Genomic DNA, 15224 nt, shown 5'->3' with positions numbered 1-15224 from the left:
AGTTTTCTACTTTGATTAGGGAGGGACTTCCGATCAGTTCTCTAGTTGCACACCTGTCTGTTCACTATCTGTTCAATTTCCTCTCTGAACCTGGAAGTCATATCTGTTACTTCTCCTGGCGTGCCTTTCCCTGGCTGACCAACACAGAGGTGGTCCACCAATGACAGTGCTCCATCTCCTCTCATACTGCATGATGTTTTCATGTTGAAGCACTGGCATACCTCTGCTTCTCCTAAGGGGGGTCACTTTAGGGGTGTTTGGTTTCTATCCAGCTCAATAGAAAAATCCACTAACTCAGGAGGTTTTTGTGTCTGTTGTTGTGGAGTCTTGTGGTGAGCAAGCACCTCACTGAACTGTCAGCACATCCTCCAGCTTCTTCCAGTGAGCCTGCATCTGAGCCTTCAGCATCCCTCCCTCCAGCCCCAGATCCGCCCAGAGCCGGCAAGCTTTCATTATTATGTACTCAAATGGAAATAGTGTTCTGCAAGCTTTCATTATTATGCACTCAAATGGAAAGTTTTCTGCAAGCTTTCATTATTATGTACTCAAATGGAAACAGTTTTTTTAAATCAAAGAGATTAAACTGCAGCAGTTGGAAGTGTGTGCTGGGATTTCTGCATGTTTACCTATGCCAGGGCTATGGAAAGGTTCTAAATGGGGGATTCATGGTTTCCTTGTGGACAGGGGTGGTCCTGCACCCTCTTTTTCCTCTGGGACCAAGCTTTGCAGATCTCGGCTCTGTATACCAAAGACCTGTTGGGAAGCATCTGTATCTTCTCCAGCAGCAGCTGTCAGGTTTGTTTATTTCCTGGAAAGTTTGAGAACAAAGAAAACCTTAATGCAAAGAAAAAATATATATAGAAAATTTTCTAACTTACTAAAAGGGTTGTTTTAAATCTGTTTCTATTTTTTAAGTAGACACAGGCCCCTAAGGATGTTTGTCAATGAGACACACTAAGGCAGGTTTTGAAGATATTTCGTTTGTTCACTAGGAAAATACAGTTCATATACAATAAGACCACTTTTTCAAAATGCAAATGAATCATTTTGGAAATGCATCAATTGGATGGCATAGGGCAAAGAAAGTTTCACACCTGAATAATGAAGAAACAACCCCCCAAAATTTAATACATTCCACTCATAAAAAATTTAGAAATCATATAGAAATCTAATAACCTTTGAATATCATTGCAGTCAATATTTTGTTTTGCTTAAGTTTACTCTTATTCATGATATATTTTGGGGAGTCAGTCATGGGGGCTGAACTCTGGGCCTGGGCACTGTCCCTCAGCTCTTCAGCTCAAGGCTAGCACCCTACCACTTGAGCCACAGTGCCACTTCCAGCTTTTTTTCTGCTTATGTGGTGCTGAGGAATAGAACTCAGGGCCTCATGGATGCACGGCAAGCACTCTACCACTGAGCCAACTTCACAGCCCTATTCATGATATTTTGAGTGAAGAATAACATGTTTTTGAGCTAACTCTCTGCTTTAGGAACTGCCCTATACATTCTTCCTTCATAAGACCAGAGGTTTGATACTCCGGTACTCTTTGTGGCTATCTAGAATACTGGGTATTAGTAGCTTTATAGTAATGCCCACAGTAACACATATACATAATGTGGACATACATAAATTAACATAATGCACTAACATCCATGTGACTCAGTGAATATAATGCTCACTGATAGATTATATTCTTTGGCTCAACCTCAAGCTCTTCCACATTGCTTTCCAGACTTGTTCCTGCCTTCCCAAGTTTCTCATATTCCCTACAACTCTGTCTTTGTCCTAAGGAAACTCCTGAAACCCAGAACAGTATTAGCTTCCACCTCTAGCACTGTCTAGGTAGTAGCCTGTAGATCATGTGAACAGAAGAACTGGTTGGAATCCAGTTTCAAGAAGAGACTTGAAAGGTGATCAAAGCCGGCCTCAAAGATTTTGAATAACATTTTAAATAAGATCGGCTTTAATTCAAATGTCAAGTTTACAGAATAAAACTCTGTTATTAGGCACATATCTCTGACCCCCGTTTTGCTATCTCTTTATGCCTTCAGTCACATGGTTTCCAGTGGCTCGATGTTTTACAGAAACTTATTCCCCCATCTAAAATGGAGAGCCACTGTGCTTTACAATGTTCTCTGTTGAACATTCCTGAAGATTCTCCCTCTGATTTTCATTACTTTCGAGCAAAAGCTCAAGTGTGAAGGACAAAAGGCCATTGTAGACTAGGTTTAACATCATCTTCTTTGTTAACATTGCCACATAAGGAGGAAGTCTCCTCAGTCTTCTGGTTTTAGCAAGGCCCTCTTCTAAGGGGACCCCCTGAGGAAAATGCCAGTGCTTCCCTCACTCCTTTTCTTAGTGGTGTCAGGAACCTTTATCTTCCTATGACTCTATTCTGTATTCTGCCCTCCTTCCCTCCCTCCCCTCATTTTAGTTTTATTTAATGTTGAATGTATGCAGGTCACTTGCAAGTCTCATATGGAGTATGGAGTTAGGTTTTAGTTTGTGACATAATTTGAAAATGCTTTAGTGAGCTAAGCCACTTTATTGTGGATCTATTTGTTACACTTTCAAGATAGAGCACAGACAAGTGTTGGATGCATCATTTGAAGAATTTGAAGCTACTCTATTTTACATGAGTAATGGGAAGGTTAATTCAAAATAGCCAGGTGAAGGTATCTTACATTTCCAGTTTTATACTGGAACTATAATTTTGTTCTCTCCTTTTATATGCATGATTAAAACAGTGTTGTATAGATATGTCAGTGTGCCCTGAACATTGATGAAAAATGAAAATAAAATTGAATTTTTGCTTAAATTGAGAGTAATTGTTATGTAATATTTATATCTTAGATAATAAGAAAGCAAAGCAAAGCAGCACAATTTCCAAGAAGAGTCACTAAATGGCTCCTGGCTCTAGGTTGATTCATTTTGTTGTTTCACGTATTTCTAGATTAAGAAACCCCTTATGGATTCCACAATAGACTGAGCCCTGCTTAAGTCTCTCCTAATGCAAACATGATAAGAAGCACTATCTCTCACTTCAGAAATTCATTGGCTGTTCTGGACCATGAGGGAATTCTTTTCACATGTACAATTAGTTACAATCTTGTGGCTTTTGTGAAAAAAAGAATTACTAAAGTCATTTACTGTCAGCACAGCTGTGGGAACTTGCAGGTGGTATCTAGTTTGGGTGGCAGTGACAGCATTGATGTCCCTAGCAATTGAGAACTTTCAGAAAGATTCTGGAGGGTGCAATGAGCCACTTGCCTTATGCTTCATGAAAGTTATTAGACATCCCAAGAGAGCTGGGGAGGTGGCTAAGTGGTAGGGTGCTTGCCTCACATACACGAGGCCCTGGTTTTGATTCCTTAGCATCACATAAACAGAAAAAGCTGGAAGTGGTGCTGTGGCTCAAGTGGTAGAGCGCTATCCTTGAGCTGAAGAGCTGTGGGCTCCAGGCCCAGAGTTCAGGCCCCATGACCAACAAAAAAAGAAAGAAAGAAAGAAAGAAAGAGAGAGAGGGAGGAAGGGAGGGAGGGAGGGAGGGAGGAAGGAAAGGAGGGAGGGAGGGAGGGAGGGAGGGAGGAAGGAAAGAAGAAATCCCAAGAACATTTTATGTCTGCTCCATGATTTCACTTTACCTGGGATATATCAGTAAGTTAGGCTCTATGCATTCATTTGCTAGATTCTACCACATAAACTAAATCTTTGACTTCCTTAGGGAACTTATTTTTACATTGTCAAATTTATTTGATGACAGAATATACTACAAAGTATCAAAAATACAGGTTTTTTACTAGTATGCTTTTTATTACATGGAGATGGAATAACACATTTGTGTTTTTACCAGAATTGATATCATTCAATACTTTTGCCACAGTATAAATGGCTTTCCACAGAATTTTTTTATTCCTATGCAGATTTATGAATGAAAAAGCTCACAATTCTTTTTAACCATTTCAGATTTACATTTATCCAAATATTCCTGTTCAAGATGCTTTGGAGAATGGTTTTGTAAAAAATACAGAATCAGCTATGTATTTCAAATGTGTAGTACTCCCATTGGCCAAGATCTCCCTTATATTGGCATCACAAAGACATTATGCACTTATTTGTGGTTAAAAGTGTTGTCTCAATAGTAGTTATTGGTTACATGGTAACTCATGAAATCCCATTTATAGAATTGACAACACAACAGAAAGCAACATAATGTCCTATAAGTATTAAAGAAAAACAAGTTTACAAATAATGAGACTGTAGTTCCTAACTCTAAAATAGTTAACGATATCAAATGAAAGTAACGTCAATTAACAAAGAAAAAGTAAACTGCTAGTGCCCAGCATTCAGTCTTCCATATCATTCAGTTGAGTTATCATTTGATACACCAAAAAAAAAGAGAAAAGATTAAAAACAGCATTAATTTTGTTGGGAAGTATGAAATAATTTTCTGTACTATTTGAAATATATTTCGTTTATAAATAAATAAAATGGGTGTTTATCTTAAAATTTAATCATTCTTGTTAAAAAATAAAACTAATGTTAACCTTTAAAAGAAAAACACATATATTTATAACAACATGTTTGGAAAACTGAATCACATTTTTTTTTCTGAATCACATTTTTTGTTGACAGCATTATGCTTTGCTCTTGGTTGAATCATCTTTGTTTCTTCCTTTTGCATCCCAGTTATAAACCCTGGCCATATTGACTTCGGTAGTAGTAAACTGATCTCGAAGAAAGTCAATGTCTTCTTCAAGAGAATCAAGATTCTTTGTAGCAGTAGATACATTCTTTTCCAACAATGCCTGAGCTTCATCAATGTCATATTCAAGCATTACATTAGCCCCCAACCACAGACACACTTTATCAGTAGGAAGAACCGAAGCTTTGCAATACAGGCTATCTGCCAATAAAAATCTGGTCTCCATTGAATCGGGGGACTCTTTTTTCTTCTGCATGTATTTTAGAATTTCTAAAGTCTGCTTAATTTCAGGAATCTGACTTTTCAGTCTCCTTTTCTTTTGAGCAAGGTTGAGTTCCATAAATTTATACTTCTGATATTGTTCATCCAGCTTCTTCAGTACTGTATCTGCAGTCTCATTGCCAGGCTGTTTCATGAAGGAATCTACATCTTCCACAAACACTGCTTCAGGAATTCCCAAGTGAAGCCGCTGCCTGGTCCCCAACGCCACTTCAACAGCAGCACCTTCCTTAGCAGCCGCCATCTTGAGAAAGCCCAAAAATAAGTTTTGGGGACAGTCTGCCTGGATTAGAATTCTGATTGTGCTCCTTATTAACTGTAGCACTGCGCAAGAGACATTACTCTTCTACATGGAGATGTTCGTCTGTGAAATGGAGAGAATAGTAGATTTACCACATAGGGCTTTTATTAGAACCCACTGAAGAAAAGTTAGCAATGGTGGCTCTTGCCAATCTTCCCAGATGCTAAGGAGATTCAGGCAGAAAGACTGCTTGGCCCTAGGAGTTTGAGGTCAGCCTGGGAAACCTGAAAAATAAAATAAATGGAAGTATTTCATATGAAGACTCTTCTCAGTAAATAGCAAGTTTCTTACTCTTTCATTATTTCAGTTTCCAGTCTATAATATAGAGATGATGCTGGAGGAGTGAGTTAACACATATAAACATTTATGTGGACTACCTGGTACATGTAAGCACTCAGTAATTATAAGCTATTGCTTTTCTTTTGGGTCTTATCCTGAGGAAATTGGACCAAACCACTAGACAAGTTCTCGGTGTTTATGTCATGAAACTACAACAGGCAGCCCTTAGAACTGTGAGGGGAAAATGGTCAGACTACATTCTGGTATAAAACAGATGCTTGATTCCTTGACAACTCTTACCTAAAATGTGTCCAAGGAAGTGGTGCTGTGGCTCAAGTGGTAGAGCACTTGCTTTGAGCACAGAAAGGCTCAAGGAGAGTGCCCAGACCCTGAGTTCAAACTCCAGGACTGGCAAAAAAAGAAAAAGATGGCCATTAAAATGTGTCCAAATCAGTTGTCCAAGAGCTAGGATCCTAGTAACAATCAACAATGCTTCTTTTGCCTTCACTAAAGGCAAAAGAGAAAATCTTGGTCACTCAAGGTTGCAGTGCTTGTACTTCAGCTCAGACCCTCTCCTGATAGTCTTCCAGTCTGTGAGTGCGCAGAGGCTCCTAAACTATCTGGTCTCTCTCATGTAACAGGAATAAGAAACTCTGAACCATGAGGATCTTCTTTCCACAAAGAGGTCCCACCACTTTCCTCAGAGCTTAGAGAGGAATCCACCAAAAAAAAATGCTGGACTGCTGATTGGGAATCCATTTATCTCAGTGAGTTGACTCAACTGGAAAGGAAGGCAACTTCCTAGGGAATCCTAAGAAGCCACAGTCCTCTTTCCTGGACACAGCCTTTCCCCCAGCAAATTCTTTGGGCAAAGGTTTTCCAGTGTAACCCTAGAAATGAGACCACATTTATAAACATCTGCTGTCTCTAGATTCCTAAAGAGAAGAATTACTTTTAATCTATGTCCCTCCCCAGCCACTCAGCCACTCCAAAAAGCAACCTAATAATACATTACATACACTTTCAACACAAATTATTTCATAGGAATTTGCTGGTAATACAGAACTGTATATGACTACTTGCTAATGAAATACACGAATGCCAAAGGACAAGATTTTTTCATAAACAAATTGTCATAAAATGAACACTTTCAGCTTTTAAAAATTGTGGTCAAATTAAAAATGCATGACATAAATACCATCATTTTAGTCACTTTCAATGTATGCTTTTCTTTCTTAAGTATAAAATGTTCGTGTTACACTATCTCTGTTGGTGTTAACACAGACTTCTAAGAAACTCATGCTACTTGGTTAGCAAGGGTTAATATAATGTACTTTAAGCAAAAATTCTACGGATAACAGTAAAATAGCATGAAATGGTCTTTTCTGGTTCATTTGAGAATTACTATAGAAAATCTAAAGAGCCTGGCCCATTGGTGCAAAAGTGGACATTCACTGAGTAGGTTTTTTAAACATATTTTAAGGGCTTGTAATGCTTTATTAAATGGAACCCACCCAGCTGTAATGAATTCCATTAAGAAGCATACACAGAAGTATGGTTTCTTATGTCATTCTCCTTTAGATGTGCTTGAGTTACTCCTGAACTACTGCCAAGTACCTTTCCAGCTCATGTTGTTACCCTTTTCTTTTCCTAGTTCATAGATGTGGACAATTTCCTTACTAATCCACAGACCCTCAATCTAATGATTGAAGAAAACAAAACCATCGTGGCCCCCATGCTGGAATCCCGGGCCTAGACTCTAACTTCTGGTGCGGAGTCACACCCCAGACAAGTCTTCTGTTCATGAATGATAGCGCAGAGATCTCACAAGGCAGCAACTAGTGAACAGCACTAGAACTTCACATTTTTCTTGCTTCCCCCTTGAATCATACAAGCTAGGGGGTTATTAGAGCAAGCATTCTCAGGAAAGGCAGTAGATCCAAGTCTATTGCCATAGCCCATGGACTCTTCTGCATTCATTAATTATCAGAAAAAAAAGATTCTAAAGAGTTTAGCCTAGAAAGATTCAAATAAGAGTGTACATGGAGTGTACAGCAAGATTGTGGGGTTCCCTGGTCTCATTCCTTTACTTCCTGCCTGCAACCCCCCCACCACACACACACACAATTTAGTGGCTTAAAAAAACTCTCTTTTTTACCATTACAAGCTTAACCTAAGAACCCAGTAGAAAAACTTAGACAGTTTTAGAACTTAGAACTTACATTTTTGTAAAACAACCAAAAAGACCTTTGCCCCATCACTGTAACAATATCACAGATAGAAGCTTGTATGTTTTCAACAATTACATTACTATCAAGTGACTGTATTGAAGCTCACTTTCTCTCACTTAACATTTGCTTGCAACTTTTAATGGCAATCTCAGCTAATACATGTTCTTCTGTATTTGCTATTATTTCCTTGGATGGCTTCTTAGAAGTAGAATTACTGAGTCAAAAAGAATAAATGTTTTGATGATTTTTGACAAGCTACTTTCCTTAGGTTCTAATGTCTAAAATTGACACAATAGCTTGTTTTTCCAAAATTCACATTAAAATTCTAAAGCAAGCTTAGATTTCCATCATTTCTCTATTCCATAATAAAAATCTCCCAAGTCTAGAGGCCTGTACCTCCAATGTTGATGATTCATTATTTTTTTATTCTTTAATGAATTAGAGAGATAAACTGATTGCTATAATAAATATTAATCTGATACAAAGATGTAGTAAGGGAGAAAATGTATTCTCATGGCCAGAGGGTTTCCTGTTGTGGAGAAGGACCTTCACTGATAGCATTTGCCATTTGTATGATGTCAGTACTTCCATTACGCAACTTAAATGAGGGAAAGGTTAACTAAATTGCAGCATAGCAATTTGATGATAAACTGCAAAACAAGCAGGACCCATAATGCCTGTAATCTATAATGCCAGGATCTGTAATCATGCCTGTAATCCATCATTTAGGAATTTAGGAGGCTGAGACAAAAGGATCTGGAGTTTGAAACTAGCTTAGACTCTATAGTGAGACCATATCTAAATAAACAAACAAGGAAAAGCTAGGGTATTATTAGAATGAAGAGAGGTAACACACCATTTTGAATATTTCAAGCTATAATATGTTGAATAATTACAAATTTTCCTAAAATTGATCATTGGCTCCACTAAACCATAGTTCTGGCATTCCTCCTTTGTTAAATGATTTCCCTTGCTCTGAGAGATTTTGAGTGATTTTTCTTATCCATATGTCTCAGGATGGTAGCATGTTTACATTGATAAAATCCGTTCAGTTCCTTGGCAGAAAACATTATAGCAACTCTGTTTAAACTCTATTAATAATCTTCACGTGTTACATAGGACAATTTCTTAAGCATTGTTCTTGATGAGCTATGCTTTGCCACTGGCAAGGGTGGGGGAAGGTGATCTGAGTCTCTGTTATTGTATTCTCCACTTTAATTATTAAACACATGTAGGAGGAAGGTGCTCACTAATTTTGCACACAAGTCAATTCTGCACAACTCGAGAATGTTACAATCTTCCTCCATATATTATTGGCTTTCTATCATTTTACTTAGGCTTCTAACAGAACACAAATGGCCAATGACTTCATAGGCTTAAGGCCAGCCCTGGTTTTCAGATGAGCATGGTTCTGGCTGGCCAACAAACAGGAATTACTACCCATAATTGAATTTGTGTGGAAAATTAGACACAACCAATATCTTTAAGACCTCTCTCTGGGGAGGCATTTTTGCTCTCTTTTTCCTCATTTCCTCCTTAGCATCCTTCCTCCCAGGATAATCAATGAATCATCATTGCCATAAAACCTCCACGTTGCTCATTATGAGAATATTGCTCTAGTCTAGTACTTTCTACTTGACATGAATTTTCAGTCCTCTGAGGAATCAATGTTTCCTTCTTTATCCATTAAACAATTTTCATAGACTGAAATGTTACACGGGCAAAAATGAATAGAAAATGATTCTGATGACCCCAAGGCTCTGAGTGGTAGCTTATGGAATGGTCCGTGTTATGGTTAGCCAACTAGAACACTCTTACACACTGAAGTAGAAGAGTCTAAGCTGTCTGAGATGTGGTGCTGACTCACGGCAGGAAATGCCACCATAAAGGAGTATGAGTGGTTGAAGAATGTGTAAGGACTCACATTTCCAACAAGAGTTTTGTCCTTCCCTACTGCTGAGCTTGCAAAACTTCACATTAGCGCCACCTTGTAAATCTTCCACATACTTTCAGGCATGTTTTGCTGAAATATATCTTTTGCCTTTTCTGGAATGGATCTGTGCTTTGGTTATATTGAGTTCTAATCAGTGCCACTGGAGTGTAAGTTCCCCAACCAAACTCTACATTCTGTGAGAACTAAAACTAGGACATCTTACTTAGGAACTCCACATTTACCACCATGCTTGAGTTGTAGCAGGTACCCAGTGGGTATTTGTTGTATGAATGATTAAGTTTGGAGAGAAAATAATGGTCATTCTACCGTTGTGGAAAGCCAGGATGGGTTTGCCTATGTACTTGTGCAGAGAAGAAGTTTCAAAATGTGAATCCCCCTATAAAATGTGGAGCAGGTCACACCTCCACTAACATATAAAACAAATAACTGCATTGAAAGGAAACTTTAACTTTTATAGCTAAGTAGTGCAATGCTGTAACTAATAGTATTAGCCATAGTGTAATGTAGTCATTTTAATGTGTGGAGGCTTTCTTGATACTAGGCCTTGTTCTAAGTATTTTATAGCTTTACCTCACAAATTTTTTTTTGTTTTTTTTTGGGGGGGTCTGGTTGTGAGGCCTGAACTCTGGGCCTGGGCACTGTCTCTCAGCTCTTCAGCTCAAGGCTAGTGCTCTACCACTTGAGCCACAGCACCACTTCCGGCTTCTTTTTGTTTATGTGGTGCCGAAGAATCGAACCCAGGGCCTCATGCATGCAAGGCAGCCACCTTCCCAGCCCCTACCTCACAAATTTTTATGGAAAATCCTGTGGGGTTGATGTCATCATCCCTGTGTTAGAGACAAGGAAAGCACCACATCAAGGTTGAGTCAATTCAGTGACAACTATAAACAATGAGGAGAGGAGGTGGGATCTGAGCTCCAAGCATCTGACACCAGAACTTTGCTCACAATTGATCTGCCATTCCACTTTGTAATATATATTCTAAAGATTCAGTAATAAGGCAACACATAATGCACTTTTTTTTTTTTTTTGTCGGTCGTGGGGCTTGAACTCTGGGCCTGGGCGCTGTCCCTCAGCTCTTCAGCTCAAGGCGAGCGCTCTACCACTTGAGCTACAGCGCCACTTCCGGTTTTCTGGTGGTTTATTGGAGATAGGAGTCTCACGGTCTCTCCTGCCCGGGCTGGCTTTGAACCACGATCCTCAGATCTCAGCCTCCTGAGTAGCTAGGATTACAGGCGTGAGCCACCAGCGCCCGGCCACATAATGCACTTTTATGAAATTATCAAAGCAAGAAGCACATTGATCAAAGTTGTTTCTGATATCAAAACTCTTTGAGTCTGAAACAGAGATTGTCATCCTCGAGCATATTTGGAAAATCTGGGGTCAAAACTAGAGGAGCGAAGGCACATTGAAAACTTCTATTAACACACAATGATGTAGAAGGAACCAGCCCCACAAGGGCTGGGGAAATCAAGCCCTTGGAGAGATCAACCACCTATTGGCTCTTTTCCAGGGCTTCTACAAACGGAATGCCAACTACCTTCAGATTAGGGAATGGAAGAGGATGGACTGCTTTCCTGTACCCCATGAGTCCATTCCACCTTCCTGATTGATCTCAGGAATGAGGCCTCTCCCCCCCCCCCTCCTGACCCCTCCATCCCCCCCTCTCCACACACACACTCCAGGACTACACCAGGACCTTTGATGACATCATCATCTTTGCCTTTCCCAGCAGGTAAGCAGGTGCTGTTTATAGTTGGCTGCACTGCTGCCATGACAATACTGCAAATGGTCCATTCCCGTGTCTTGGGGATTTTATTTAAAACACTGCCACTTCAATTTTTTAAAAGAAATACTAGAGCAGATGGTTTCTTTACTGTAACCATGCCATCCCCTTTTATGTCCCTGTGAGCACCAATGACCAAGAATGGGGCCTGGCTACCACCGGGACGCCCCTGTCTGGGGGCAGGGAGGAGGCAATAGAGATGATGTTGGAGTCAAGGGAATCTGATAAGTAACTTCCCTATGGTGCTGACTGCATTGTGATTGTTATTTGTATGAGTCCCTTCATTAATCATGAAACTATGACAGAAGCCAAAAACAACACTGGTAAAAGTCCCCAGAGTGTAAAAATGGAAGTTTATTTCTCCTCAGAAAAGTCTGGGCTATTATGGTGGCTGTGTTCCATGGTGTTTTCAGAGTCTCGGGTTCCTTCTGTATTGGCCCTTCTGCACGCATTAGCCCCCACCCTTAGCCATAGGACCCACAATGCTCCACCACCATGATGATCCAGCCAGCAAGGCAGGAATGGAGGGAAGACATTCTTCATCTCTATAAGAGTCCAGTCCAGTCATTAACCCCAGACTTTCACTTAAACACAGACAGTTCCCATACCCAGAGCTTAGCAAGAGGACAGAACTTGCCTGTGAGTGGGGCACAGAATGGCATGTTTGTTCTAAACACTCATAAGCTCAAACTCCCTCACTCTAGGAGGACAGAACAGATGTGGGAGGCAATCAGGCAGAGATTACTCTGCCTTAATCCCCTTGGAAGGAGTACTTGGTCAATGGCTAGGAAAACATTTTCACAGCAGTCTGGAGGCTTCTGGAGAAAGACAAGTTAATAGGCAGGAAATGTATTTTTCTTGATTCACCTGTGCTGTCAAGAAGGACATAACTCACCATACAGTTCAACAAGAAGATGTAGGCATCACCAAAGCAAAGCCTACTGAGATGACTCAGCCCTGCCTTATAGACATCAGGGTCCATTATAGGCCAAAGATGTGCTACCTAGCCTCTAGCAAAAATGGGTTTAAAAACCAAGATGATGATGAAATAAACTCTATGGCCCAATAAGGTAGAGCAAAGGGGAGTTTCAAAGACCCCGGGCTGTTGGGAAGATCGCCAGCAGATTATACTGTGCATACAAATCCAAACTGCACCTCACACATCAGGCCCTGGGTGTCTCACACATCACCTGGAGATTTGGGAGGAATGAGAAGATTGGTAGAAATGCAAGGCTGATGTTTCATCTGAATTGCAGCAATTTAGATCCTTTGGGCCAGATGTGGACATTTTTAGGCCTTGTGTGAGGGGAGAAAAAAATCCAACCCTGACAGATTGAAAGTTTGGTTGAAGGTTCTTGTGGCCATGTGAATTAAAGCTGCTCCTTTCAGCTTGGGGTGTGATTTGCTCTGACTTCCCTAGGGCCAGAAGCAGAGGCAGGGCCTCTTCTACAAGTTGTGCCAAGTCCTTTACTTAAGAGCTGGAAGCAAGGATGTTCCAAGAAAGTGAGCTGTTAACAATTACAATGATAGCCAATTCCTAGCATAGTGCTCCTTTCTAGTCCTTACACAAGCCATTATTGTGATCTGTGCTCTGAATTATGATGACTTTTTAAACTAATGCTTGGGAATTTGGGCTGGAAGAGTGACACAAGGAATTTTTCATCCTTGTCCTTTGCTTGGCTGATTCACATGTATTTTGTACTTTATTGGTCAGATTTCCAAGGACTTTCTGAGACATCAAAAACAGGAGGCCCAAGCTTTCTTGGTAATTTACCTAGAAAGAAGAGAGGTCAAAAAAGAGGGAAGAGATCAGCCCACCTGGCTTTACTTTTATGTCTAGCATTGTGTTAGAGCCTGTGTTCCTTGAGGAGGTGAGAGCTTCCCATGCAAAGACCTAACCAGAATTTCTAACAGCAGTGAACTTCAAGGGCCAAATAATGGGACAGACTGTAGATAAGGCAGGGATCTAGGGAGGGCCCTTGTTATCTGGAAAGAATGAAGGGTATTTCCTAGCAATTGTGTGATGCCCAAGGAGTATTTCATTGCCCTTTAAATATTTGAGGGGGGGGAGGGAACACGGATGAGCCTGGAAGCCACATGCTGATTTTGATGTATCTCTGAGGCTCCTTAATTTCTAAGTACAAAGCAAAGCACCTGCTTGGTCCACCAAGAATCTTGATGCAAGATGCGTGGTCTTCCTGGGTTATCATTCTTCTGAAGTGCCCTAGCTGTGTATCATCTATTGTAGCATCATCATGTAAGTGTGTAAAAGGCAGCAAGGTTTTATTTCAGGCAGTTCCTAGGCAGGACTGTCCAACCACAAGCCTCAGAGAGGCTGTGATTTGTTCAAGGCCACACAGTAAGTGATCAACATCTTTGTCCTTTCAGGACCCATGCCAAGTGCTCTCTACCCACCCAAGCCCCAGAACTGGCACCAAAAAAAAGATAACAGGTATTTAGTTTATAATCACGATGCTAACTCCAACAGCCATTTCTAGAGTATGTTTAGTTTCTCTTTATCTAACTTAGAATTATACATTTCTCTCTCCTGTCTCTCTCTTGTCTGTCTCTATCTTTCTCACACTCTTTCTTGCTATTTTTAACTCAACTGAAAACTAATCACTCCCTCTTTTGCTTTCTCTCTCTCTCCATTTCCTCTTTCTAGTTTTCTGAGTATATCATGCAAAGTAAATACGTATTATGACCTTGCATTTTCTTAAAGTCCCCTAAATTCTCAGATTGAGATTCATCTGGCATTCCCTTCTGCCTGTTTGTGAAGACATCTCTCATGGAGTCTTCTCATGTAATCTTATCTGAGAGCTGTCACAGCCACCAATCCTTTGTCTCTGTTGTGTGGAGACTCCCTCGTTTGTGACCCAAGTTTTCCTCATCTTCCTCCATCTTCTCTTTTTCTCATCTTCTTTCCTCTTCATTTTCTCTATCCTCTTTTTTCTTTTACTTTGTCTTCTTCATCTCCCTCTTCCTCTTTTTCTCTCCCTCCATTTTCTCTTTTTGCATCATCCAATAATTGCCTGCGTATATCACGCAAAGTAAATACATGTCTTTCTTGAAGTCTCACGTTTGAGGACTTGCTTATCTAGGTTTTATATCCCATTCATATGGAATATATAACCTACAAAATTAAGAAAATTTTGGTAAGGGCTGAGTTGGGAGAGATAGATGAGAATGTTGAAAGGGGTGACGCTGGTCAAGATACATCGTATTCATGAACTGCTTTGTTGAATAGAAACTCCTTTGTACAACTACTTAAAGTTAACAAAAAAAATGATGTGCTTAATGAGAGTAAAGACACAACCTAAACAACAAACACAAGACTTTTACTTTCTGAATTCCTTAGGATTTTGTAATAAGCAACAGTTTGGGTTTGCATTGTCCAGGAAGCCTCCATATAGGCAAATAGCTTGTGAGTTCACTTGGAGAAGGCAGAAGTGGCAGAACCCAGTGGAGCAGTCCAGACTCCAGCCAGATGGAGTGAAGGGCAAAGGCCATTTCTTTTCCATTAATGCATTGTGACAACTTCATCTGACTTGGCCAGCAACATGGCTGACTGGTAGATATTTCATTTGTTCAAAACAGAGATGTTATTATGCAATTAACTCTCAGGAAAACATTGATGGCTTTATAGTAATTAGTAAATCAGAGGCATAATGACATAGACCAAAGT

The 15224-nt window shown here is 40.1% G+C and overlaps 1 protein-coding gene across 3 annotated transcripts in view; it reads right to left on the bottom strand.

Annotated features, from left to right (window-relative positions):
* Positions 1-2126: 2126 nt before the first annotated feature.
* The window catches only part of LOC122103751 (prefoldin subunit 3-like), a 36356-nt gene continuing 23258 nt past the window's right edge, over positions 2127-15224 (bottom strand). Inside the window, exons 3-4 of one of the 3 annotated variants that reach the window (XM_042674379.1) lie at positions 4638-5513; positions 2127-2137 (exon numbers count right to left, since the gene is read on the bottom strand). In XM_042674379.1, coding sequence (XP_042530313.1) covers positions 4642-5232 — 591 coding nt within the window. In that variant the 5' untranslated portion in view covers positions 5233-5513 and the 3' untranslated portion in view covers positions 2127-2137; positions 4638-4641. Of the gene's footprint in view, positions 2138-3916; positions 5514-15224 lie in introns of those variants that run through there. The other 2 variants (XM_042674377.1, XM_042674378.1) reach the window with 2 other exon arrangements.

The sequence above is a fragment of the Dipodomys spectabilis genome, unplaced genomic scaffold (assembly GCF_019054845.1).
Source record: "Dipodomys spectabilis isolate Male_0828 unplaced genomic scaffold, ASM1905484v1 ptg000019l, whole genome shotgun sequence".
NCBI lineage: Eukaryota > Metazoa > Chordata > Mammalia > Rodentia > Heteromyidae > Dipodomys > Dipodomys spectabilis.
The sequence above is the reverse complement of the archived record's forward strand: the minus strand, read 5'-3'. Positions and strand labels throughout refer to the sequence as shown.